The sequence below is a fragment of the Ambystoma mexicanum genome, chromosome 3q, assembly GCF_040938575.1.
Source record: "Ambystoma mexicanum isolate Mex_15411 chromosome 3q, UKY_AmexF1_1, whole genome shotgun sequence".
Classification (NCBI taxonomy): domain Eukaryota; kingdom Metazoa; phylum Chordata; class Amphibia; order Caudata; family Ambystomatidae; genus Ambystoma; species Ambystoma mexicanum.
Genome location: NC_090926.1, coordinates 184,572,680 through 184,597,980, shown reverse-complemented (window position 1 = coordinate 184,597,980; position 25,301 = coordinate 184,572,680). Strand labels below are relative to the sequence as shown.

Sequence of the window (25,301 nt, the reverse complement as noted above, 5' to 3'; positions counted from 1 at the left end):
GAAAATCCATAATTATTGGTTTGACGTTACAGTACTAGCATGAAAAAAAGATTTGAGCTACAAAATTAGACAATTATCTCAACCGGATCAGGTTTTAAAGAAGTCAAACATCTTAAAGGAATAGTGCGCTCAGAAATATTATTGTCCTGAGGGTTCGGGCATGTGTTTTCAAGCATACGTTGATTGATCGCACAAACATTTCCTATGCACCTTACCTATAGTTTTCCACTTTTGTACACATGCGAAATTAGGCAGTAGGGCGCGGCCATTTTGTGAAAATCTGATCTGTTGCCGCATCACCCAAGCAGGACTGCCCTGGCATCACTAAATCATATCCCCGCCCCTGAGGCTGACATCACCATACCTAGTGATATTCTTCGCCTTTCTCCATGATGTTACTGGGCAGCGCCTAGCCAAACGTGCCCAGTCATCACCTACGTGACGTGACGCAGAACCCGAAAATCAACACACATCGTCTCACAACACAGCGCGTCACAATTCGGAATATAAAACTGTACTTTAAAATGAAATAGCAAGACTGTACAATTTGTAAAGTACTTTTATTTCTCCGAGAACATCCAGCGATTGCCATATTCAATGAAATGGGTCATTTTTTATTTTTTCTCGGTCCACAAATGTTTATCGTGAGTCACGCAGTGTTCCTTTTGGGTACACAAGGTGTTTGTTTTGGGTAAAAGAAGCGCTTTGATCGCACGGTGAATCACAAGGCTTGTGCATCAACTTGGCGCTAGACCACCATAAATGATGTTATGTTGCTCCTAATCGCTGGTACTGCATAAGGGCATATCGGCCCTTGGCGATCATCCCAAAAAAGAGTCATTGATATCCAGCTATTGACGTGTGTCTGCAGCTGCCGGTTGAAAAAGCCATCAGTTGGTATCTGGAATCGATGACAATCGCAGAATGGCAGGATGTACCTGTTTGGAAAACATAACAGAAATGTCTCTCAGTAGCCGATCTATATTACAATTTATCATTTTACCCATTAATTCGGCATTGTGTTAAAACTAACCATTAGCACAGACGTGAAACAATGTGAACACAGAGAAAACAACGTGGAAAGTACTCCGCAATTTGATTTGGAGTTTAGTGCTATGGAGTATGTTCAGCTCTAAACGGGATGCAGAAGCTGTCGCTACAATTTGAGGAACACATCAATGGCATTTTAATGAAATATTAGCGTTGAACCTGGGGGAACCGAGTGGTGGTCTACATGCATCTCGATGCTGGACTGCCCATGTGCCTGGTAGAAAGACCAGTACACACAAAGGTTGTACTTGCGTTTCATTGCAATATGCCACACAGAACAAACAAGTCCAATGTAACCCAGCAATAACGGTCAGCTAATGATAAGTTGACTTGTTTGGGTATAAAATCGTCGAAGGTCAAACTTACATTAGATTCGGCATTTCCATTCTGTTGGTGTAACGCAGACCGTAACGCAGACTCTGTTCGGATCAACGATTTTTCATAAACTGAACTTACATGTACCTTAGTCCAGTTTAGGAATGGTGAACTTTATCATATCTTACGTTATTACACCCCTCCTTTAATTCAATTCCTTTCGGAATGGTCCCTTTCTCTCAAGGTCAAAAAACAATTGAACCTTATATTGTGTGCGATGCGAGGGCTTTCTCAGCTTGCAAGCAAAAATTCAAAGCTGGTGACCTTCACTCAGAATGAGGATAAATTCTTAGTTTGCAGCATCTTGTCTCACCGCATCCATGAGAACTGGAATTGTGTAGCACAGGCACAGGAGGAAAAATGTGGGGGCTGTCATTGCTCGCTGTTCATGGCGCTGCTGAGGGGAAGGGGAAACTTCACAATGACAGAATGCGCCGTAGTCCAAAATTGGAGTCAAGGGTACACAAAATGGAGTCAAAGTGTGTCTAGCAATAGCCCAACTCTGCTTACGTCAGGGCCTCCTTCCCCATGGCAGCAGATGGGCAAAGGAGGCACCCCCCACGAGTGCAAGATCAGAATGCCACTTTCGCGTATAATGTATGTTGGCCGGGGGCTCAACCGACCCACCCCTTCCTTACATTAGCAACGACTCTCAACACATGCCCCCATGAATATATTGGTCAGAGTGCTTCTATTTCTCACCAACAACGCACTTTGATGCACTGTTTTTGTTCACAGTCAGTAGTTCCTGTGTGCCGAGTATCTTCTGTAACCTAGGGCTCATCCCTTTTGTGGGACGAGTAGTTAATCAGCTATTTGGGCAACTGTATGGTAAGGCAACTGCCGAACCCCAAAGTCTTTCACACTGCTATCCATCTGGCCCTCCCATGATCAGTGAAGGTCCCACAGTAGATCGACAAAACTGTTAACTGTTAACTGTGAACTGTGAAAGCACAGCATTACATTGTATGGCATTCATAAAAAAAGGTACTAGGTGAAAAAGAAATGGACAAAGAGGATATATTTCAAAAGACAAATTGGATGCTTTATTTGGACACTTCATTAAAACATTGTTGATCAAAAAAGCAGATGGTAATCATTTGAACCGGGAAGTGAACTGATCCACGAGCTCTGCTTTAGGTGGACAGGGCACGTTGGCAACGTTTTGTGGCAATGTATGTGTACTCGGAACAAAATCGCGCGCAATTCCGTGATTATGCCTCTCCAAGACATTAATAATAAGATCTTTTACAAAATTGAATTCCATTATCTCATATACTGGCTTCACCACCCATTTTTTGCTTCTTTTTGTAAAGGCCATAGTGTAACGAAGCATCCCAAAGTTTCCTGCAGACCTCGATTGTTCACGGCATACATTCTCGTTATGTGCTAATACTGCTAGTAATGTCCTATATTTCATCCCTTCTATGCTGAGATGCAATCTCTTTGGCCTGTACTTTAGGCACATATTGTGGAACACCTCCAAATCTCCCATGTGACAGAATTCTGTGAGTCCCTTCAGATCTCTTGATAGAGTTTTATCAATCAGAATCTTCTCAAGGGCTTTGTGTAGAGGTGAAGATGGAATCAACCACTTCTTCTTCCGTTCCTGCTCCGGCGACAAAGGGCCATGTTCACATTGGTGGAAATGTTGTTTTTCTGTCCAAGAGTGAACGTTGGAACAGTGGTGCATTAGTGACTGCCATTTTTCTAATAGAATTTCCACAGACCCTTCACAAGTTTTGGAGCTCCACCAAAGATGGTTGCTGAAAGACTCAGACCACTGTGAAATACTTTCCAAACCTTTTTTCTCCCTGCAGCTGAGATTTATTTATTGATGGATTTGGCAACGTGCCATACATCAAATTGATGGTGAATATTTGGAAACTGCTCTCTCATTGTCTTGGCTATTGAAACATGTCTGTCCGTGGGTATGAGGTCGATTTGCATCCCCCCTCGATTGTAGATCTTCCAGTGATTTTATAAAACCAAGTTTCTCTAGGGCCACTGAGGATTTACATTCAGACACCTACACGACCACCAAACTCACAATATTTTTACTTTCCATGTCCTGAAAGTGGTATGTGCAGTACTTTGCTGAAAATCCGGGGCCGTCACACTGTCCATCGCCAGCTAGTCTGAACCGTTTTTTGGGGAATGTACTTTGAATAGACAATTGTTCAATTTTCCAAGCTTCACTAATGGCAGGGAATAGATATTGATATTTGTAGTACTGCGTTTTAGAAAGGAAATGGAGTCCCACAAATTGACAGAAACTGGACAACTTAATGAAACTAGAGCCACTGAAAAGTGAAGCTGCTGCACACAGTAGATTGCCAGCTGGCAGTTTCCCCAGTATTGGTTGAGCGCACCATGAACATTTTTCATGGAGCATTTCACAGGTGGCATGTATTTTGAGGTTACTGCCTTGTGATAGACGAGTCACATTCAACAATGGCTTCCCACATATTTCCCCTCTAACTGAATGCACACATTTCAGCATCATTATAATCTCCATCAAGCTGCTGTTGAATACTATGTATTTGGACTCCTTTATTAGACTATCATCCTGCATTAATGTTGTTTCTGACTGAACTGTGGTTGACATATCAGCCAAACTGGACATACTGTAGTCGACATCTTTGTCTGGTTCCGCGGTCAATTGTATTGATGCTTCAGTCTCTGTCATTTCAGCGTCTGTTACTTGAACAAGAATTAGAGAAATCATCAATATCAATTGATTTTTGGGTGGCCCTTTTTTGGCGGGTGTCGATTGTGTCAAGTGGTATGCGACTAATTCAAAAGCATCTTCAATACATTCAGTTTCATCTTCATCTGGTAGAGCAGTCGCATTGTAGCAATGGTCCAAAAACACTTTGCTGGCGTCGCCGGTCACATTAAATTCATTTTCTGGCCATTGGGCAAAAGCATCTCAAGTCTGCTTATTGATTTGAAAACACTGCGCCTCAAATAATAGTTTCTCCCTGGTGAAATCAGTTTGGCAAGCAGCATCTCTCATTTCTGTCGATGTCTGTGTCTGCATAGTTCTTACACCATCGGGCAAGTAGAAGACAGGTTGGAAAAACATGTTCAATGTAAATCCAACATACAGTATTGGACAACTTAGATTTTTAAAAAAGCATGTTTTGAAGGCACTAGCACAAAACACTGTTTGTAAATGAAATTGTTTGTAACTTACTGTATCTTTCTTGCTTTTCTGTGAAACCTTCTTCTTCACTGTAACGACTGCACCAGCAAGCTGGTCCACTGACTCGGATCCACGTGCCTCCTCTTCTATATCCCGATCGTGTATACATCCCCAGAAAAAAGTATCCATTAAAAATAAGTCATTTGTATTAGAAATCAAAAGTATTCCTTCGCACACATGGCTTTCCCAGATAAACTTGTGCATCGTGTACGTCATTTAGTCAAAATATATATTTTGAATTTCACCTGATTGATGGCGAGTTTACTCGATCAAAGTTGACTGTGCGAAGTTCACTGTTCGAAATGTTGCACTCAAGCAAAAACTGCTTGTTTCTAATTTTGTCACTGTCTAATCAGTATCAGATCTAGGACCGACTTTCTTTCATTCGAGGGAACTGTCAGTACGCATACCTCTGTCTCTGGATCAACTACGAGGGATGATGTACTTGTTGTTGAAGCTTCAGCATCTCCCTGTATCACAGTACTTGTTTTAGTAAGGATGAAAAAATGTGAAATTTAACACACACAATGTGACACAGACAATGGTACATATCTATAAAAAATCCACGACTGAAACATTGTGTAAACAAACGACACAATATGTAAATATGACCATATTATCTCATTCGAGGGAACTGTCAGTAATACATCTGGCTCTGGATCAACTACGAGGGATGATGTAATTGAAGCCAAAGCTGCAGCATCTCCCTGTAACACAGTATTTGTTTTAGTATGGATGAAAACATTGAAATTGAACACACACAATGTGACGCAGACATTGGTACATATCAATAACAAACCACGAATGAAACATTGTGTAAACGAGTGACACGATAGGTAAATATGATCATATTATCTCAAATTCCATGCTTAAAAGAATTCTGGAACTGAATAGCTATGTAAAACTACATGATACGCGATCAAGGTTGTTGTTGACTCCGGGCAAGACATGGATGCTGAATCTTGCTCCTTCATATTCAGTGCATAGTCATGGAGTTGTAAAGGGAAAATTTGATTTGATTTAGAAATGCTAATCTTTAAAATTGCCATGTTAGTAGACAGATCACGAAAACATTATGCTTATTTCAAAGGGCACTATAGCATAGTTATCTGTGCCCATAAATTGTTTTCTATGATGCTCCTAAAACCAAGTACAGATGTTTAGCAAAATGGTATATATTTAAAAAGCAATACAATCTTGTAAATATGAAAAACATTATAAGGGACATTTACACCTAAACACCAATCAGTCCATTTAGTTACCTGTTCACTACCCCGAGTGCTACAGCTAAATCCGGAACCGTTACTCACCTGAGGCGGCCTGTGAACGAATAGTATCGGAATTACATTTGGGAGCAATTTACGAGTCATTTTGAGTCGATTCTTCTTTGTGTATTTGGATTGGTCGTACATATTTGGGGTAAAGTGCAGGCTGCGGATGCAGAATCGATCACCCCTCGTGTCCCGCAAGACTTCTTTGACTCTACTTTCAAGCTCTGCCGGCGCATAGCCACAATATCTGACCTATTCTCTTATTCGATCTATATTCTTCGGGAATACATGCATTGAAGTGCCTTCAGATTTGTCATGGGTCTTAGAAGGGCAACCGAAAATCGTACATGCAGGCATTGTTGGAAATTCTGCACAAAAAAAAGGTCAAAATGATTCGAAAATTACTTTGCATAAAAACGTGAGAAAGAAGGAATTATACCATACATTCTTCTATGCAAACTATGGTTTGGTCACTGCAGAAAAACCAGTGTAGCGTGGCCGTCTGTATTATAGGATAACTTTCATAAACAATGAATTGATGTGATGAAAATCAGAACATGTTACTCGTCCCTTGAATGTACTATCGTGCATCAAAAGGAAACATGCTTATAAACACGATCCGCGAAGGATGCAATTCGATCCCAATTGACACTGATGACAGTTGATATATATCGATAACATAACAAATTAAAATCAAGCCAATGGGAATGAGATGAATGAACATAACTGTCACGATTGTGCCACTGGCGCACCAATTGGCACCCATCGTGGACTATTTGGGACTCAATTGTTTCCGTAATACTCCCTGGACAACACCTATTCATATTATTGTGTTTACTTTCCGTTTACAAGGCTTTGGAACTTTTGTATTTACTTTTACAAACTGCATGTCCCATAATGCACCTTGTGGCAGTTCCCATTTCCTGGCTATTCCTATACAGCAGTTCTAGCACTGCAATCCCATTACACTTCCCCACACGGATAAAAGGCAGAGCATGAGAGCACACTTTGAGCAATACAAACGCACGAGGAAGCAGCAGTCCCAAGGTGGCCGTTTAAAATGAGGAGAAAGGCATTGACCTTTTTTTCGACAAGGAACCGTTACTTTCACAAAACCTTGAGAAAGCATAAGACCAGGAAACAAGGCTGAAGAATACTGCATTGTGTGTCGCAGGTACTTGGGGCCCTCCCACTTTGATAACAAAGGTGGGGAGAATCGCCTGCTAGCATGGTACAGTCCTCTACAAGGTATCCAAATGAGAGGTGGCAAAGCGAAAGAGTGGCAAATGATTGTGAATCAAATTGGTCCTGCAACAGGTCAGGCAAAATCGTGTGCACAATCGAAAGTTTTTGGTGTTGATACTGCCAAGAAAGTTGATGAAAAAGTAGATAAAAGTTGGTCCGAGCTCGAACGAGGGAGATCAATTGAAAGCTTTAGGTTAATGCAAATTTGTGTTAAAGTGAATTAACATTGGTCCGAGCCCGCCCTACAGAGACTGATTGAACATTGTGTTGAAACAGATCCGAGCCTGTCTGAGGGGGATCCGGCGTGAACCGTGAATCACCTGAGAAATTGTATATATGAAAATCCTACGAGCATTGTGTTAAAGGGGATCTGAGCCCAGCTGAGGGGGATCCGAGGTGAATAGTGAATCACCTGAGAAATTGAGTATGTGTGAAATCCCAAGAGCAAAGGAACTTATTGTTTGTTTGTCGCATCAGGCTCTCTGAAAGAACAGATGTTGAAAGGCAAAGAGACTTGGCTATGGAAGGCCCTGATGCTAATGTTTGAACTGTACCGTCGTGCTAGAGAAGCCAGAGACTGTGGGGAAGTGAGGCCAATGGCCTACATATCCTGACGCATCATTTCTTGAACACTTCTTTCTGTTACATAACATAGTTTCCTACAATATTTGTATTTAGAGGTAAGGATTGGCAATAGGTTTTTTAGTATAGTATTTGATGGTCGTAGCTTGCTCCAGTCTTTAGATTTAGGATTAGATAGGCGTTTTCAAACCCTTTTTGAAGTGCAATAAACGCCCTTGAACTGAGGTCACTTGTTTCTGCTTACTGTTGATACCATGCCTTCCTTACACTGGCATGCCTGCTTACCATGCCTGCATGACAAGCAGTTTTCCCTGTTGAAATGAAACCCTCACCGATGTACTTGCATGTCGGGGAAGGTTTTATTTCATTTGTGAGCGCCGATTGCTATGCAAGCATGGCGAGCGGGGCTCACAAACAAAAGTAAATGCTGCCCCCCATGTAAGCATTCCGGGCAGCATTTACTCACTTTGCACTGCGGAGTGCATACATGAAGAGTAAAAGGCGGTGTCCATGCTTGTACGCTGCCCTTTGCCCTTTACATTTTGTACCCTGCAGTGTAAATGACGGATGTTTGGCAGCAGAGTGTGTAAACGTAATGGCTCTGTGCTGCCAAATTACTCATTTGGCCAACATGAGCTCGAGGGTGGGAACAGGGGTGGGCAGGATCTAAACATTACTGGCATTTGTTGGTCTGTATGGGAAGGCAGTCAGCCTTCATATGTAGTAACAACCATGATGAGTCGGGAGATGTCCGAGTAATGATCGTGACTGTCAGTACTCCATTTGGTAATATAATCTATAACATCGTCCAAGCGCATTTAAAAAATAGCAGATATTATTAAGCCTTTAGGGTCTTAGACTGCTGACCTTCAAGTGGAAGAATTGCAGTGGTTTTTCTTATGCAAGGTAGTGGCACCTTCTATGCAATACATAAACCATAGAAGTCGGAAAAGGCACCCGTTGTTGGAGCACATTACAGTCAACGTGGGGTGCACAAAAGGATTATATGGCTCAGTCAGCTCCTGTGGCAGCACTTCTCAAACCTCTGCAACCCTGGTTCTCATTTGTGGCTTTCAAGTCCCATATTAATCCCATACTTTCCTTAATGTATTACTTTTGCTTAGAGTGAAATAGTAGCAAATTCATGTAAAAATGTTTCTGATTCTTGTATATCTGCTTAGATTCACATGTTGTGCATATAGTCCGACATCTAGTGGAAATCGCGGAGTATTGCATCTTTATTTCGAAGATCGAAAGGGGACATCGACAAGGGCGTGACTGTAACACTATCCCTAAGGTGACGTGTAGTGTACCAAAAATCTCACATGCGTTAAGGTCCCTCGGATAGTTTTTTTCCGCCAACTTAGTGGTCCCCTATGCAGAGCTCCAAAGAGTTTAATATTGCTAACTTTGTCCCCACGACCTAAAGGCGTGTAGTCTCCCGACTAATCTTCTCGGCGACTGTCTTGTGGGTTTCCTGCCACTGACGACATCTACAACTTCTCGGCGACTGTTCAACTGCTCGGCAAATGTCGACCGTGTGGCCTCGACCCTGCGGCCAGGTCCTTACAGTAGGGAGAGTGGGGCACTGGGTTTATTAATCTCTAAGAATGTATTTCCTTTACCCCTCTCTTTCTCTTCTTGGTCTGGCTGCTACTACCCTCTGCTATGGAGAGGACACCCTTTAAATGTTGCCCGTCGTGTAGCAGCAAGTTTCCTTGGAAGTACACCCATCGCCGCTGCAATCAGTGTCTTCCTAGAGACCACAACGAGTGCTCATGCAAGGCCTGGAAGCTCTTTTGACCGAAAACGTTGAAAGACAGGCGGACTAAGCGGTGGGCAGCATACGCTATGAAGGCCGAAAGCCTTTCCACTGTTGGCGCGGTCGCTTCGGATGACGAGGAATCCGTCGGCAGCCATGGCTCCAATTTGGAAGCCATCAACCTCTCAGTGGAGCCTCCACAGAGGGATTTGTCACCTGTTGACGACCAGATGTTGTTTAACACTATTTTAAAAAGAGCAGCCGATCATTTCCGAATTGCAACACATGAGGCAGCTTCAGACTCGGACTTCGTGGAGGATATTCTCAAGGAGAAGGCTCTGGCTAGTCAAGCCATTTCCCTACTAAACTCTATAAAGGGGCCCCGGGCCCCTTCCTTGCTGTCCCCGTCTCTCACACGGATTCCGCCCATCACCTTTCCGACCCACTCTATATATGGGGTTATGCTATACCAGATTCCTTGGTGGTCACTACCACTCGGAAGAGGGCGGGGTTGCACTGTCTTCGTCAGAAGCCCCTCCGGACAAAGACTGTAAAAAGCTTTATGCCCTGGGTAAATGGGTCACCGCCTCTGCGGCCTACTCCACAAGGATCGCAAAAAATACCACTCTCCTGGCAAGTTACAGTGATGTCCAATGGGGCCTAATTCAGGAGGGTCTTCAAGATGTTCCAGAGCCCACCTGGCGTTCGTGGCTGAAGGCAGACAAGTCACCCATAACATATCACTCTGGACTCTGCTGAGACTGCTGGACACACCCTAGCCCAGAGGACATTACTTAAAAGACACGCCTGGTATAAGAACTCCAGCTTTAAACCGGAAACTCGGGCCTCTCCGATCAACAAACCAGCAGAGGACTCCAACCTTTTTGGGAAGGCTGTTGATGACGCCCTGGAGACGGCAAAAAAACCCACAAAACACTAAGGTTACTTAGCCAGATCAAGGCTAAACCCTTCCACCAACATGAAGGCTCTAACTCACGCCGGCCCTTTCGAGGCCAACCTTTTTCCCGCCCTCCCCAAGGACAATAAAGCTCAGGAAATACCCCCTGGTCATCCGACCAAGTCTCATCTGGTAGCCACCAATACCAACAAAGCGGCCCTCGTAGGGGCAAGGTTAGAGGCAGGAACTCTACTTCTAGAGGCTCCCCGGCCTCGACCGCAAAGTGACTCACCGGTTCGGGTCCCCTTCCACACTTCCCCAGTCGGGGGTCACTTGTCATCATTCATCCACGCCTGGGAGGGGATCACATCAGACCTGTGGGTACTAAAGACCTTTGCCCACGGCTACTCTATTAAGTTTCACCGGCCTCGATACCACCCACCGAGAAGCAGACGCCTCTCACCAGAACACCTGCACATCTTGCTGGAAGAAGTTCAGGTCCTGCTGGAAAAGGACACTATAGAAATCGTCCCCATTCTCCAGATAAACAAGGGTATTTATTCAGTGTACTTCCTTGTACCCAAAAGGGATCTCACCATGCACCCTGTTTTAGACCTGCGCCCGGCGAACTTTTATGTCAAATCTCAAAAATTCAGCATGACAACACTGCAGGAGGTAATCCCACTGCTGCAGCAGAGTGATTACATGGCCACATTGGACATGAAAGATGCATACTTTCATATTTCAATGTTGCCAGTGCACAGAAAGTACCTCTGGTTCGTGATAGAGGACACCCACTATCAGTTCAAGGTTCTCCCCTTCGGCATTGCCTCAGCACCACGTGTATTCACAAAGGTACTGGTGGTACTAGCTGCTTACCTGCACAGGCAATCCATCCCAGTCTATCCTTACCTTGACGACTGGCTCATAACAGGGGATTTGTACGGAACATGCCAAACAAATACCCAGAAGACAGTAGATCTCCTCTTCAACCTAGGTTTCTCTATCAATGAGAAAAAATCCTGTATGGACCCCAATCAAGTTAAATAGTTTCTGGGGCTCTAATCCGGACCAAAGACGGCCTTGTCTTTCCCTCCAATGAGAGGGTTCAAAACATGCTGTTCCAGATCTTTCACTTTGTAGCCAGTTACCAGGTGACCGAACGCTAAGCCATGCAACTGTTGGGAATGATGGCTCCCTGCGTCTACGTAGTACCTCACGCTCGTCTGGGCATGCGCCACATGCAAGAGTGGCTCTCGAACCAATGGTGTCAGGCCAGCGGCCAGTGGGCCGATCTAGTGGTTGTCCCGACAGCCCTTGTTCAGTCTCTGCAGTGGTGGTCAAGGGAAAAACCTTCTGCAGGGGAAAACCTTCACCACCCCCGCAGTAGAAGCCACTCTCACCACAGACTCATCTCTGACGGGTGGGGGCTCACCTCCTTCAACAGACAGCGCACAGTGTGTGGTCCCCAGTGGTAGCATCCAATCACATCAACCTGTTGGAAATGCTAGCAGTGTTCAAGGCCCTGAAGGCCTTCCTCCAAGGGAAGACAATTCTAGTCCTCACGGACAGTACTACGGCCATGTATTATTTAAACAAACAAGGGGGCACTCGCTGTCTAGGGCTGTCCAAACTGTCCCAGAACATATGGAAGCGGGGTTCTCGAACACAAAATGTTCCTCCTTTCACAACATGTTCCACGGGAACTCAATCTTCTGGCGGACGTACTCAACAGAGACGTCCCCCTACCTGTAAAGCACGAGTGGCGGTTACAGCAGGACATTTTACTCAACATCTTTGCAGAATGGGGTTTCCCAGAGATCGACTTATTCTTCACTCTGGAGAAACCCAAAGCCCGGATTATGCCTCCATGTACCTGCAGAGCTCTCCAAATGTGTCTATGCTTTTCCCACCCAATTCCCCTGCTCAACAGAATAGTGCACAAGATGCACTAAGAGCCAGTCAGGATGAATCTGGTGGCCCCTATGTGGGGCAGCCAGCCTTGTTTCTCCCATCTCTCTGAGGAAGCTGATGTGCCCTTACAACATGTCTCAAGACCAGGGGTAAACACTACATCCATGCTCCCAAACTCTCAACTTAGCATCCTGGCTCCTGAGGTCATAGAGTTCGGGCACCTCCAACTCCCTCAATGGTGCGTGGACATACTCAAAGAGGCAAGGAAACATAACACCAGGCATTGCTACTCCAGCAAATGAAAGCGCTTTGTCATCTGGTGTAATGGCAAGGGCATCAATCCTATTGAATGCTCACCTAAAAATATCGTCCTTTACCTAACTCACCTGTTAGATTCAGGACTAGTTTTTAATTCTCTTTAAGTCTACTTAGCCGCGGCGTACACCACATCCCAGAGCAATGTCTCATGGTGGAAAATTCCTGTAATTAAAATCTTTATGGAAGCGGTAAAGAGACTTCATCCCCCTATTTCCAACCCAGCTCCTTGGTGGGACCTGTATGTTGTTCTTACCAGACCAATGAGGCCTCCCTTTAAACCAAGGCACAAGGCTAGCCTCAAAGCACTCACCTACAAGACCGCCTTCCTGGTGGCGATCACCTCTATAAGGAGAGTTAGTGAACTGCAGGCCCTTTCAGTTCAGGACCCATTCATCACGATTCACAAAGACAAGGTGGTTTTGTGCACACACCCTCGCTTTGCCCCTAAATTTATCTCAAAGTTCTATGTAAACCAGTCCATAGAAATACCCACCTTTTTCCAGAACCCCACTTACGTTGCAGAAAGAAGCCTCTACACACTGGATGTAAGGAGAGCCGTTATCTACCATCTGGAAAAGACAAAGCCACTAAGAAAAACAAACTAGTTCTCTGGCTCAGTGGCAGCTGGTAGAGCAGGGGACCCTGTCTCCAAATCAGCTATCTCCAAGTGGATCGTAAACTGCATCACCCTGTGTTACACTCTTTCCAAAAGAGATCTACCCTTCATGCCTAGAGCACACTCTTCTCGGGGCACATGGACTACCATAGCATTAATTGCAAATGTTCCTCGTGATTCCATTTGCAAATCAGCAACCTGGAGAACAACACTACTGCCTAGATACACACTCTAGGTCTGATTCTCAGGTGGGACAAGCAGTGCTAAGACATCTCTTTGCTACTGTTCCTTCAAACACCCCACCGCCATCTCTGGATACTGTTTGCTAGTCTATGCACAGCATGTTATTCTAAGCAGATTCCCAAGCATCACCGTAATAGCATTTCTGATGATTGTATCTGCTTAGATTCACATGCCCTCTCCTTTCCTCCCCTCGTGGAGTAGAAATAACATAGACCTCTTACACCTTCTCTCTTCTGTACTCGCTCACTCTGACTATAAGGCTCCCTTGCGGCAGAATAAACACAACCAGAGGGACCTCGATGTGTGAGGGATTTTGGGTACACTACACGTCACGTTACGGATAGTGTTACAGTCACCCCCATGTCAACGTCCCCTTTCGATCTTCAAGATAAACATGCAATACTCCGCAATTTACACTAGATGTCGGACTATATGCACAGCATATGAATCTAAGCAGATACAATCATCAGAAATGCTATTACGGTGATTAATGCATGTCAATCAAAATGTTTAAAACCAAATCATGAATAGTGGGTAAACTGATATCACAGATGTTGAACACATTCAAGCCATGATAATACGTGAATTCATGTCAAGAATGTTAGATACACACTCATGGCAAGAATAGCTGGCCAATCGAAAGGAAAAAAAAACAACAGCATAAAACAATAGTAGGCTTGCATTGGACATCAGAACATACAAAATTCATAACCTAATAACGCAATATCACAACTGGCGGAAATCCCATCAAGCCCTAATGGTACAGAATGATAGTGTAACCATGCTCAGAGAAATCGCCTCTAAAAATAGTGCACACACCTGGGCCATCTTTAACTGTACCCTCAATAATACCCAAACCCTGTATCTTATCAATGCAGTACAAGAGGCATCTTGTTTGTTTGTTTGTTTATTTATTTAGACAGTGAACCAAACACGAGGGTATCTGGGCGCAGCATCAGGAAGTTACAAGCATACTTTAGGCATGAGTTTCAATGATAACATCAGGGTATACAAGCAATTACAAAGGTAAACATGTTTAAATACATACAAAGGACTCAATAGAGTACAGGTAATTACAGTAAATATATACATGTGCAGTTATATACAATGTGGTATAGCAGGGTCAGGCAATAGGGTGGATCAGTGATCATTGGCTATAAGCCAGTTTAGAGTATTATGCCTATATTTTTGGAAGTTTTGGTCCGCTCTCAGTAGTGTGGGGAGGGGGTTCCAATGCTGCGTCACCATGACAGGGAAGCTGCTCCCCCGGCTTTTTTAAGTTTAAATCTAGGAACTACCAAACAGAAGGAGTTAGCTGTCCTGGTAGGGCGTTCTGAGACTTTTCTGAGGATTCTCTCAGAGAAGTAGAGTGGGGCAGCGTTATTGAGGCAGTGAGACAGTTTGGAGCAGAATGTTGTCTTTTATGGATAGCCATTTGTTCTGTTTCCTCAGCTCTGATATATGGTCTCTCCTTAGTATGCCCTGTGCAGACCTGAGGGCATTATTTTGGAGGATTTGGATTTTATTAATAATATGCTTATTTGCACCCAAGTACAAGGCATTACAATAGTCCAGCTTGGAGCGAATAAGGGCTCTTGCTAGGGTAGTGCAGCTGTCCTTAGATAGAAATGGTTTGCAAGCTCTGATCACCCCGCAGGTGTATGCTGTGGTTGAGGCCATAGCAATGACCTGTTTGCCAAGTGTGAGAGTTGAGTCGAGGTAAAAGCCTAGAGTTTTAACCTCTTTAACCACTTTAATGTGGTTACCGCCTATGTTGAATGAGGTGTATTTGGAGTTGAGTTTGTTCAGGTTAACTGTGGTTCCAAGTAAAAGGATCTCAGTTTTATCATCATCCAAACATAGGCCGTGGGCGGCCATCCATGCTTGAATGATTAGATCAATTTTATTTACAAGGGCAGTGTCCTCATCATAGTCCCCGGTGAGAGGTTTGAGGATCTGGGTGTCATCTGCATAATTAGTGTAGGTGACACCCAGATGGTCCAGATCATCGAACAATGGCTTTGTAAATATGTTGTACGTTGTTGGCGAGACGTAGGAGCCCTGCAGCATGCCACAGGTAATCGGGATTGGATGGGCAGCCGCTGAAGGCGGGAAGACTCTAATGGTCTTGTTCAAAAAGGATTGGATCCATGCAATGGGTTCCTGTGAAAAATGAGCAGCTGAATCGAGGTGTTTACATAGCACTTTATGGTCCGCCAGATCGAAGGCAGCTGAAAGATCAAGGAGGAGTAGCAGAGCTATTTTCCATTTGTCTTTAAGTTCATCGATCTGGGTTTTGAGATCAATCACTACTGTTTCAGTACCATGTAGAGGCCTAAAACCAGATTGGCGGACTCCCAGGAGGTGATTAGTCTCTAGATGCTTCTGTATTTGGAAGGTAGGCTACTCTGTCTAACATCTTAAGAAGGAATGGTACTGTAGTAATAGGCCTGCAATTGGTGTGAATGGATGGGTCTAGAGATTTTTTTTAGGAGGGGTAGAACCCAGGACTCATTTAGATTATTAGGGATGGCGCCGGATGAGAAGAAGGCATTGATTAATTTAGCAATGAAAGGTGCCAGGTCTCTCGCGGCATCTTTGATGAGTTGTGCTGGGCAGCTTTCTCCCTGACAGTTTGAGGGTTTGTGGGATGAGATGATTTTTCCTACCTCAAGGATGGAGACTCGTGTGAATCTGAAACGTTGAGGCAGTTTGGTAGATTGCGTTGAAGTACTGGCGTGAGAGGTAGGGTTGGGTAGGTTCACTCTTTTGTCACCAATCTTGTTCTGGAGGAGGGCAATTTTGCTTGAAAGGGCATTCTGAATGTTAGTACACCAGAGTTTATCTTTCAGGCAGCTGACTGCGGGCGGTATGGGAGCTTCCATCTCCCTTAGGATCGCAAAAAGCTCCTTGGTGTTAGAACTGGCTTGGTGAATCCTGTTGTTATAAGTCTCTTGTTTAGTCCATATGATTTCTTTTTTGTATTGGGCAGAGATATTGATAAGGTTGGTTTTATTTTCCCAAAGGAGACCCAAAGGAGTTCAAGTTTTCTCTTTTCGGTTCTCAGTGCTTTGAGTTGGGGAGTAAACCAGGAGTTCAGGTGAGCTCTGGGTTTGCTTTTCCGCAACTTTAGAGGGGCGATAAGGTCTAAAGCTTTTGACATAGTGGCATTATACTCCTCTACTAATGTGTCAGGGTCGGTTGAGGCTGGGTGAGGGTGGGGATTACAAGTGGTAAAATCTTGTCCACTGTAATGTTCCTTTTATTCCTAGTGAGGATAGGAGGGGCAATGGAATTCATCTTCGTGGTAGGGGTATTAGCTGCCAAGGTGAAGGACAGGAGGAAATGATCAGTCCAAAGTTGCGGAGTGATAGAGGTTATGGAGGCATTGCAGTTTAAATCTGCCACCCAATCCAGTGGGCAGGGTCACTCTTTGGATAAAGCCATGTTCGGATAGCATGTTGGCTATCGTTAGGGCTTGTTGATCATTGGGGTTGTTGAAGCCAAGGTTGAGATCCCTGAGCAGTTATATTTGTGAGGAGGCCTTGGTGTTGTCGGATAGTATTATGAAGATATCCTCCTCAAATGCGCCAATAGGGCCTTGGGGTCTGTAAATAATATGTGCTGTAAGAGGTCGGGAGTCAGAGATGGGCAGTTTAATCGTGAGTAGTTTGCAGGATTTGACTGGTGGTGATGGGGCTAGTCTCATTGCGAGGTTAGACTTTGCAATGATTGCTATCACCCCATCACCACCCGGCGTCAATTCTGTCTGCTCTAAGAATGGTACAATTGCCAGGTACTGCAAGTAGGAGGGCAGGGCCTGCAGCTGCATGTAACCATGACTCTGTAATTGCTAGGAAGTCGTAATCTTCTGCCCGGATCAAATCAGCTATCTCAATTGCATGTGCCACCAAAGATCTGGCGTTGAGTAGAGCACCCTTAATGTTGGCAGTATTGTTGTTGTTAGGAAGATTGGTGGATAGTTTGTCCTGGCTAGCTAGTTGGATCGGTAAGATAGAGGAAGGTTTGACCTGGCGTAGTTTTTTTGTGGTGTAATCGCTAGTCTTGGATGTATGAGTAGAAGGTGTGGCATTATTTTTATTACTAAAGTTCATTTTAGCTCAAGGGTATTTCCCTAAAGTGGGACATGATTTGTGTGTTGTTCTGGATTGTGGCTCATGGAGTCTGGTTAATCTTGCGCAGAGTCTGAGGTTTCTCACTTTAACGGGGCAAGGTAGGTAGGTTATGGTTGAGTTGGTGATGGTAGGAGGCCGATGATCTTGGGACAGGCAACTATTGTGTACCGGTTTAGGGGCTTTGGTATTTATAATTAGAGCGGGTAAAAATCTGGTGGGTTTGATTATCACATGGTTAGGCTTTAACAGGGGCAAGAATGGTGTAGGTTTGGTACCCACTATTGGTGCAAATAAGTTTGCCATGGTTTGGTATTGTACGTTTAAGGGGATGTAACCTGCAGCTGTGGCCAGTTGGCCTATTACCAGTAGGGCACACAATAGGTTTAGTCTCCTGTGGGTGGTGACGTTCATAGTGCACATATGGTACCAGTGTGGATAGACTGGGGTGCTAAGCTTAGGCAGGGGTTGTGCAGTGATACGCAATGGCCCAGGGCAGAGCAAGGTTGAATGTAGGTGAGGGGCACAAATCTGAGCGGATATGTTAGATCGAACATTAGAAATTAGGAATAATAATCATCTATTGGCAAAATAGCACAGTATTTGCAACAGGCAAGGTACGGTATTAAACATTTGGTCCAGCTTGTGGTCAGATGCCAGTACAGGTGAATGTACTAGGAGAGATATATGTCACATGCCTCGGCATGCGTTCAGAAGCGGGCCTGAGTGAGAACCAAATGCAGTTTAAAATTCACACTAGACACGATGCAAAACACCTGACAATCAGTGGTTGACTGCGGTTAAATTTTAGATGAATTATTATGAGGAACTCTATGGGTGTTGACGAAAAAATGATGTTCTTCACAATATGACAAGAGACCCTAAAAATGTTCTTTTATTTGATAGAGAGGACATTCACACTCAGATAACTAAACTGAGCGTGTCACGTGCACCTGGCCCAGATGCCCTTAGTAACGCCATGATGAAAGCCCGTCCAGACAGGTATTACAAAACCAACGAATACCACCATCATGGAAAAATCAATAATACCAGTTTTGAAAAAAGGAGACCGGGAACTTCCACAAAATGACCGTCCTATAGCTCTTCTAGATGTTCCAGGAAAGATATTCACCCGACTTGTATTAAAAGATTTTACCAAATGGGTTAATAATAACCAACTTGCAGACAAATGTCAAACAGGCTTCGTACCTGGTTTAGGAACCTTAATCAATTAATTGGCCTTATCACTAATTAAAACTAGAGGACAAACCACAGGCCAATCAATATACATGGCTGTTATTGATTTTCAAACAGCTTTTGATTCTATCTCAAAGTATCTTCTCTTCGATAGATCAGAGAATGCGACATGCCCACAATACATTTTAATATTGGTCAAACAATTCTATTCTGAAGCTACAATACAAGTTTGTGTAACTCAAGAAGGACAATTAACCAGACCAGTTCAAACTAATAGGGGACTAACACAGGGTTGCATATTAGCAGCAACCCTATTTAACTTTTTTGTATCTTATATTGGTAAATCCCTAAAAACAGTAGCTTCCGGCTCTCCAAAATAGGCTGCTCTCTAATATCCCGGCTGTTGTAGGCCGACAATCTCGTGTTGATATCTAAAACTCCATGCTGGCTACAAAAATGACTTATAGCTTTAGAAAGGTACGCTACAAGTAACTACCTCTCGTTTAACTTAGAAAAAAACTAAAGTGGTAGCTTGCTATAACAACAAGCACAAGAGAAAATTTAAGTGGATGCTTAATAGCAAATCTTGAATTATTGCTGATCAATACATCTATCTAGGATTAAATACCAACAGTAGCCCACTTGACTTACCTTACCATGTCATCCAACCCTCCGAAATAAAATTCAGACGGCTATTTCACAAGCCTGTATAATGCATAGAAAACCTGGCAAATTCTCATTTGTACCAGTAATCCCTATAATTACCTTTGAATCCGAAGCTAGGCAATATAAAGGGACAAAATATTGGACACATCTCTAAGAAGCCTTCTGGAAGAAGATCCTCAGGCTACCATTATCGACGCCTTTGGAACTCATTAGACATGAGTTAGGGCTATTATCCCTTAACATAACCGTAATTTGGAAAATAATATCCCTTTACAGGAAATGTCTACTTGCACCAAACACAGATTTTTTGCTATCAATTATCGCTAAAGCATCTATTTTGAAGGCTGATAGAAAATCCAAGCCATGGATTCAGACAGCCCTGGGTTTCATGACCAGCGCAGATATGGGTAAAGACATATTATGGACAAATATAAACAAAGCCAAACAAAAGCTTTGGGCTTATGACCGGTGGAATACTTGGGATAGGATACAAAAATATGATTGCTTTAAAAATGGTAACTTTAATCTGAAATCCATGAATGTGACAGAACCCCAATTACTGAAATTTCTGTCAGCAGTTTGCCGAACAATGTTCATGCAATTTCGATTTAACATCTGGCCAACTACTCCTGAAACTTTAAAGCACATTTTAATATATTGCCCTGCTTTGGTGGACTTACGGAATAGTAATTTCTATACATTTTTCGCAGTAGTTATTTCAATAAATTATTTTGCAGAAATTAATATAATGACCCCAGACATTTTATGGAAAGAACTCTTTAATGGCCGGCGTATCCCTTTAACATTGGCAATAATGAATTTCTTATTATTGCTGAGACTGGGACTAGGATTCGTACAATATAATCAAGATAAGAATAAGAACTGTTCAAGCTGTGTTAAAAATATTTACTTCAGCGTCTGTCAAAGAAGTCATTGTTTATAAGCTTCTTATAAGATGTTTGAAATTAACCGCACTTTCTAGCTAGTAATCGCTAGACCCCTTCCTCAGTTTTAATATCTATTGATGAAGACCATAGTTTATTGATTCATGTCTTATATTCTAACATCCTTTCCATTTTTAACGATTATAGAGAAATGTTAAACTCTTTCCAAATGTATATATATTTTTCTAATAGTTTTTATCTGTACTTTTATGAAATGTATTAAATTGTTTTGTGTATTGAGAGTTTGATCTGAATCAGCCAAAACAATAAAAAAATAAAAGAATGTGCTGGCCAATTCTAGCCTAGACTAATAGACAAATTAATGTAAAAAATGATAGGCAGTCACTCCCAGATTAGCTGTAAAGTCAGGCTGAGAGCATTTGTTAAATGTATATCACACATAGGGCCTCATTACAAGAGTGGCGGAATGGGTTAACAGTTGCCGCAAAGGATGCAGACCCGTTAACACCATTCCGCCACATTACAAGGTCCCCTCGCGGGACCCGCTCCGCACGTCTTGTTTCACCAGACGTGCGGAGCGGGTCCCGCAAGGGGAAAAGGGAGCTAACAACGGTCGTAATCGGCCCATTGTTAGCTCCCTCCCCCATTCCCATTTAGCCCTATGGGGCTGAAATGGGAATGGGGAAGGTCCGGGCCCGGGTTCCTGGAGGGAGGAATTACCGGGCCCTTCGAACTCAGAATGGCCCGGTAAGTCCCCATTCTGGGAACCCGGACCCAGACCTGATTTTGGCGGCAGCCATGCCGCCAATTGTGGCATGGCTGCCGCCAAAATCGTAATGAGGCCCATAGTTAGAGAGCTCAGATCACGACTAATGAGTGAATGCAAGTGGACAATAATAGGTACATCCTTTTGAAAAATTATGGATACATTCATATCAAGTATATTAGGATTGATAGCTAGTTTCATGTCAAGAGCAGTGGGGAAGCTTTGTTTCCATTTGTTCTCCCTCAATACGAGTGATCATTTCCTGACTATTGTACAGTCACACAGTTTAGATTTAAAAGAAAAGATAGCAATTATAGTATCATAACATTTTGCAAGGAATTGCCTACTAGCACATCTTTCAAACTCCCCTGCCTCACCTTGGTTGATCTGTATAAGCATACCCACATCTATGCATGTCCCCTACCTCTTTGAGAGATCAATGCCGCTTTTAATCCAGGGATCATCAACAAATAGATAGACGCAGACAATATCTGTTTGTAGATTTTGCTTGTACTTTTCCAGCTACCAATTAGCCAGAAATTGATGCCCATTGCTTCCAAAATGACAGAGATTTAAATAAATTGTTTCGCTAAGTCACTTCTTTGTGGCTGTGGGCTGACCTCTAGTTGTTACTGTCGATTCCTTTTTCTTTCCTCTACTTGTTAAGTGCCAGTGTCAACATATGGAGGTGCTCTATTGTCTAGATTTTAGTGTACACAATCGTATGGAAAGATTCAAGCCTAGATGTCTGATCACATCCCTTCTTTTTTTTTTCTGGCAGATTGAAGAGATCGGATGGAGTGGCGTGGGCGGCTGGGTGGGACAAGGAGGCTCACGACTTGGAACAAAGAGGTAATGAAATGACGATTCATGCATGATTTTGTTAGATATTACAAGTAACAAGCATTGGCTCCATTATTAGTGATGTAGGGAAACCAAGGTTAATTCTAGATAAAGTCAGAAACTTAATATCCCAAGTCCTGTATATCAATCATTTGAATATGGCATGTCCTCATTTTCTTTAGTCTCTAATGTAGAATGCTTTTGTGTTATTGTATTTTATGTCTAAATTGTGTAAAGATTTCATAGGAGTAATGTGTGAAGCGTTTGTCATGGTCATTCCTGTGTGTTCAAAGGTCCCCTTGCCCAAGATCACCACTCTGGTGGGTGAACAGCTAAGCCTAGCTTCGGTTTATGTATGGCGGGGGGGATTCTCAACAGTGCTTCTGCCATCTCAAAAAGGTTTCAGACTCAAGATCTTGTATGCAGGCACAATTGGTGCCTTGTACTTAGAGGACCCACAATTGTGTCCATTGCTCATTTAAAAGTGACCTTGTTCATGTGTCATGTTCATTGTGTTCAGTGTTCAGGAAATGTGTGGGGGGAGGAGCTTTTGAAAAAAGGAAGATGGCTTCCACATGTCTCATTTAGGATCTTTTTCCTGATGGAGGCAGGACTATGTAAGCAAATGCATTGTCATGGGCAACAGATAGCAGAACCAGAGTAGTCATGCCCATGTCCGTAACCTCTGTGACACCCCACTCCACCTGTTAGTGTCTGCCCTTTTCTCCTGCCACGCTCATCCTGCTGCACCTAGAAATTCTGGGTTCTGTTTGGGAACGAGTTTTGGACATGCAATAGCTATGAGGACATATGGGATCTGAAATGTGCTCTCCAATTGCCTAACCCAAGAACGATGTACTCCTTAACTGCAGGTTAGAGAAACCAACCCCAAATCTTGTAATTCTCCTTATTTGTTTTATTTAGGGTTCTACCAAAGAAATACTTCGAAGAAATCAGCAAAAACATAAGTGATTACAATATCCATGGATTGATAATCATTGGAGGTTTTGAGGTGAGTTGTGTTTAGCAATGTGTCCTGTTTTACCTCCAATGAATGTATGACCACTATCCTCACTATACCCTTTGATAATTCAGAAAGGTATCAGTAGTGCCGTTGTAACATTTTCTTTTTTAAATTTTAAGTTTTTATTTAACGGAAATGATTAACAAGGAGGGGTCGTTTACCATTTTCAAAACTGAAGTTCCATACATTATTTTTTATTTTTTACAGAAACTGGCCTGGTTTGACCTTTCAATACCAATGTTTACAGAACAAAAACTATGCTAGGGAACAGGGATGCAAACGTTGCCAGCTAAATAGCATAGTAACATTTAGCCCAGCATTCTTTTTTTTTTCAAATTTCTTTTCCAACAAAACAAAACAAAAAATAAGACCGGGCATCGGTTGTACTGTACAAACTGCACCCCTCTCATCCCCATTCCCTCCCCATTTCCCCTCCCCCCTGCCCACTGAGATGATGTGAGTCAATACGGTGTTGGTTTTTATCAGCGAGAAGGTGCTGCCAGCACTTCCATGTTGTGTGACAAGTTGGCTGATGAGTCCTGCATTAGATCTGATTGATGCGTATAAACATCGTCGATCGTCGAAAGCAAATATGCGACATACAGACCCCATATGTCCGGGGGGCGTGCATTTAATGGCATAGTCCTAATGAAATCTGTTTCCACATCTTGACAAAATGTTACATCTTTCAGCCAGTGCTGCAGTGTTGGGGCAGGGCCTCTGCCCCATGTATAGGCAATTCTTCTTTGCGCTAGAACCAGCAATAAATTTGTCAGTCTTTGATCAGTGCTCGGTAGTGACTGGGTTAGGCTTAGGAGAGCCGCCTTTGGTTCAAAGACGAGATCCGTTCCTATTATTGCTGAGATTTTTTCGAGCACGGCTCTCCAGAAGGTGCACCTACAACATTCCGCTGAAATAGAGTCTCTTTGAGAGTGTAGTTTTGCAGGAGTGTGATATGTTTGGTGGAGGAAGTTGAAATGAATCAGCTTAAACCTAGCATTGATCGCCACTTTGTGTGTAAGTTTTAGGGTGTAGGCCCGTTCTTCGTCAGAGATTGTGCTGCCCAGTGTGTTTTCCCACCTTTTTTTGGCGTTTACACAGGGTGGAGTCAGATCATGGAATAGACCCTTGTAGATGCTTGTTACGAGGTGCCCGTCTCCTTGGGCTTGGATTGCGTAGTGAAGCAGTGGCCAGATTGGCGGTTGTTGTGGGAAGTCTGGCATAACCTCCCGAAGCGAATGACGCAGTCTATGGTATATGAATGTATCTAGAGCATTGTTGGCCCCTCTCTCGCGGGCTTGTTGCATTGTCAAGAAGGACCCTGCAAGGAAGAGGTCATCCATGGAGTGTTATTGCAGCTTTTCCGCCCACAGTAGGAAGACTTTTTCAGATGTGACGGCTATGCCGGGAATAAATTTGATAGGTAGAAGCGGAGAATACCTGGAAACAGCGCCATCCTCTCTGGCGATTTTCTTCCAGACCGAGTATATAGTAGCCACAGGGTTCATTGCGGATTGTGAGACTGGGAGTCGTCCAAAGATGATGGATCGAAGGAGATACAGGGTTGCCAGTGCTCTTTCTATCTGAACATGTGGTTTTACGAATTGCGTTGCGTACCAGTGACTGAGGTATTGCGCTTGGGCTGCCCTGTAGTAACGTTCCAGATCCGGGAGGGCTATTCTACCCTACCGTGTTGGAAGGGTTAGTGTGGAGTATGCGACCCTGCCACTCTACCGGCCCATATGAGGTTGAGGCCGATCCTATTCATGCGTTGAAGAAGTTTTTGTGTGAGGACCAAGGGAATGTTCGAGAAGAGGTATAATAGTTCTGGTTAGATGATCATCTTGACTATCGAGACCCTTCCCCAAAGGTTGAGTGGTAGCGATTTCCACCTGTTGATCCTGGTTTGGATGGTGGCCATGACGGCTTTGTAATTATCGTGAATGATTTCGTCTTTCAGACGGGACATGTAAATGCCGAGGTACCGCACACGGGTGTGTTGCCATTGGAAGCCAAAGTCGTCGGTGAATTCAGTAGTGGCAGGGGTAAGTGGGAAAATTACGGATTTGCTGTTGTTGATTTTCAGCCCTGAGAAGTGTCCAAACTGTATTACTGCCCTCATCACCGGATTCAGGTTCACATCTGCGTTTTGTAGGAACAAGGCTATGTCATCTGCGTAGAGTGAGATGATCATTCTGTGCGGGCCAAAGACAAGGCCCCTGTGGAGGTGATGCATGCGGATGTCCGAGGCCAGGGGTTCCATTATTAGAGCGAACAGAAGTGCA

The 25,301-nt window shown here is 43.6% G+C and overlaps 1 protein-coding gene across 2 annotated transcripts in view; it reads left to right on the top strand.

The window, feature by feature from the left end:
• LOC138582299 (ATP-dependent 6-phosphofructokinase, muscle type) overlaps positions 1–25,301 on the top strand; it is a 903,222-nt gene that overhangs the window by 514,621 nt on the left and 363,300 nt on the right. For both annotated transcript variants that reach the window (XM_069653451.1, XM_069653452.1), the window contains 2 exons: positions 21,931–22,001; positions 22,917–23,004. In XM_069653451.1, coding sequence (XP_069509552.1) covers positions 21,931–22,001; positions 22,917–23,004 — 159 coding nt within the window. The remainder of the gene's footprint in view (positions 1–21,930; positions 22,002–22,916; positions 23,005–25,301) is intronic.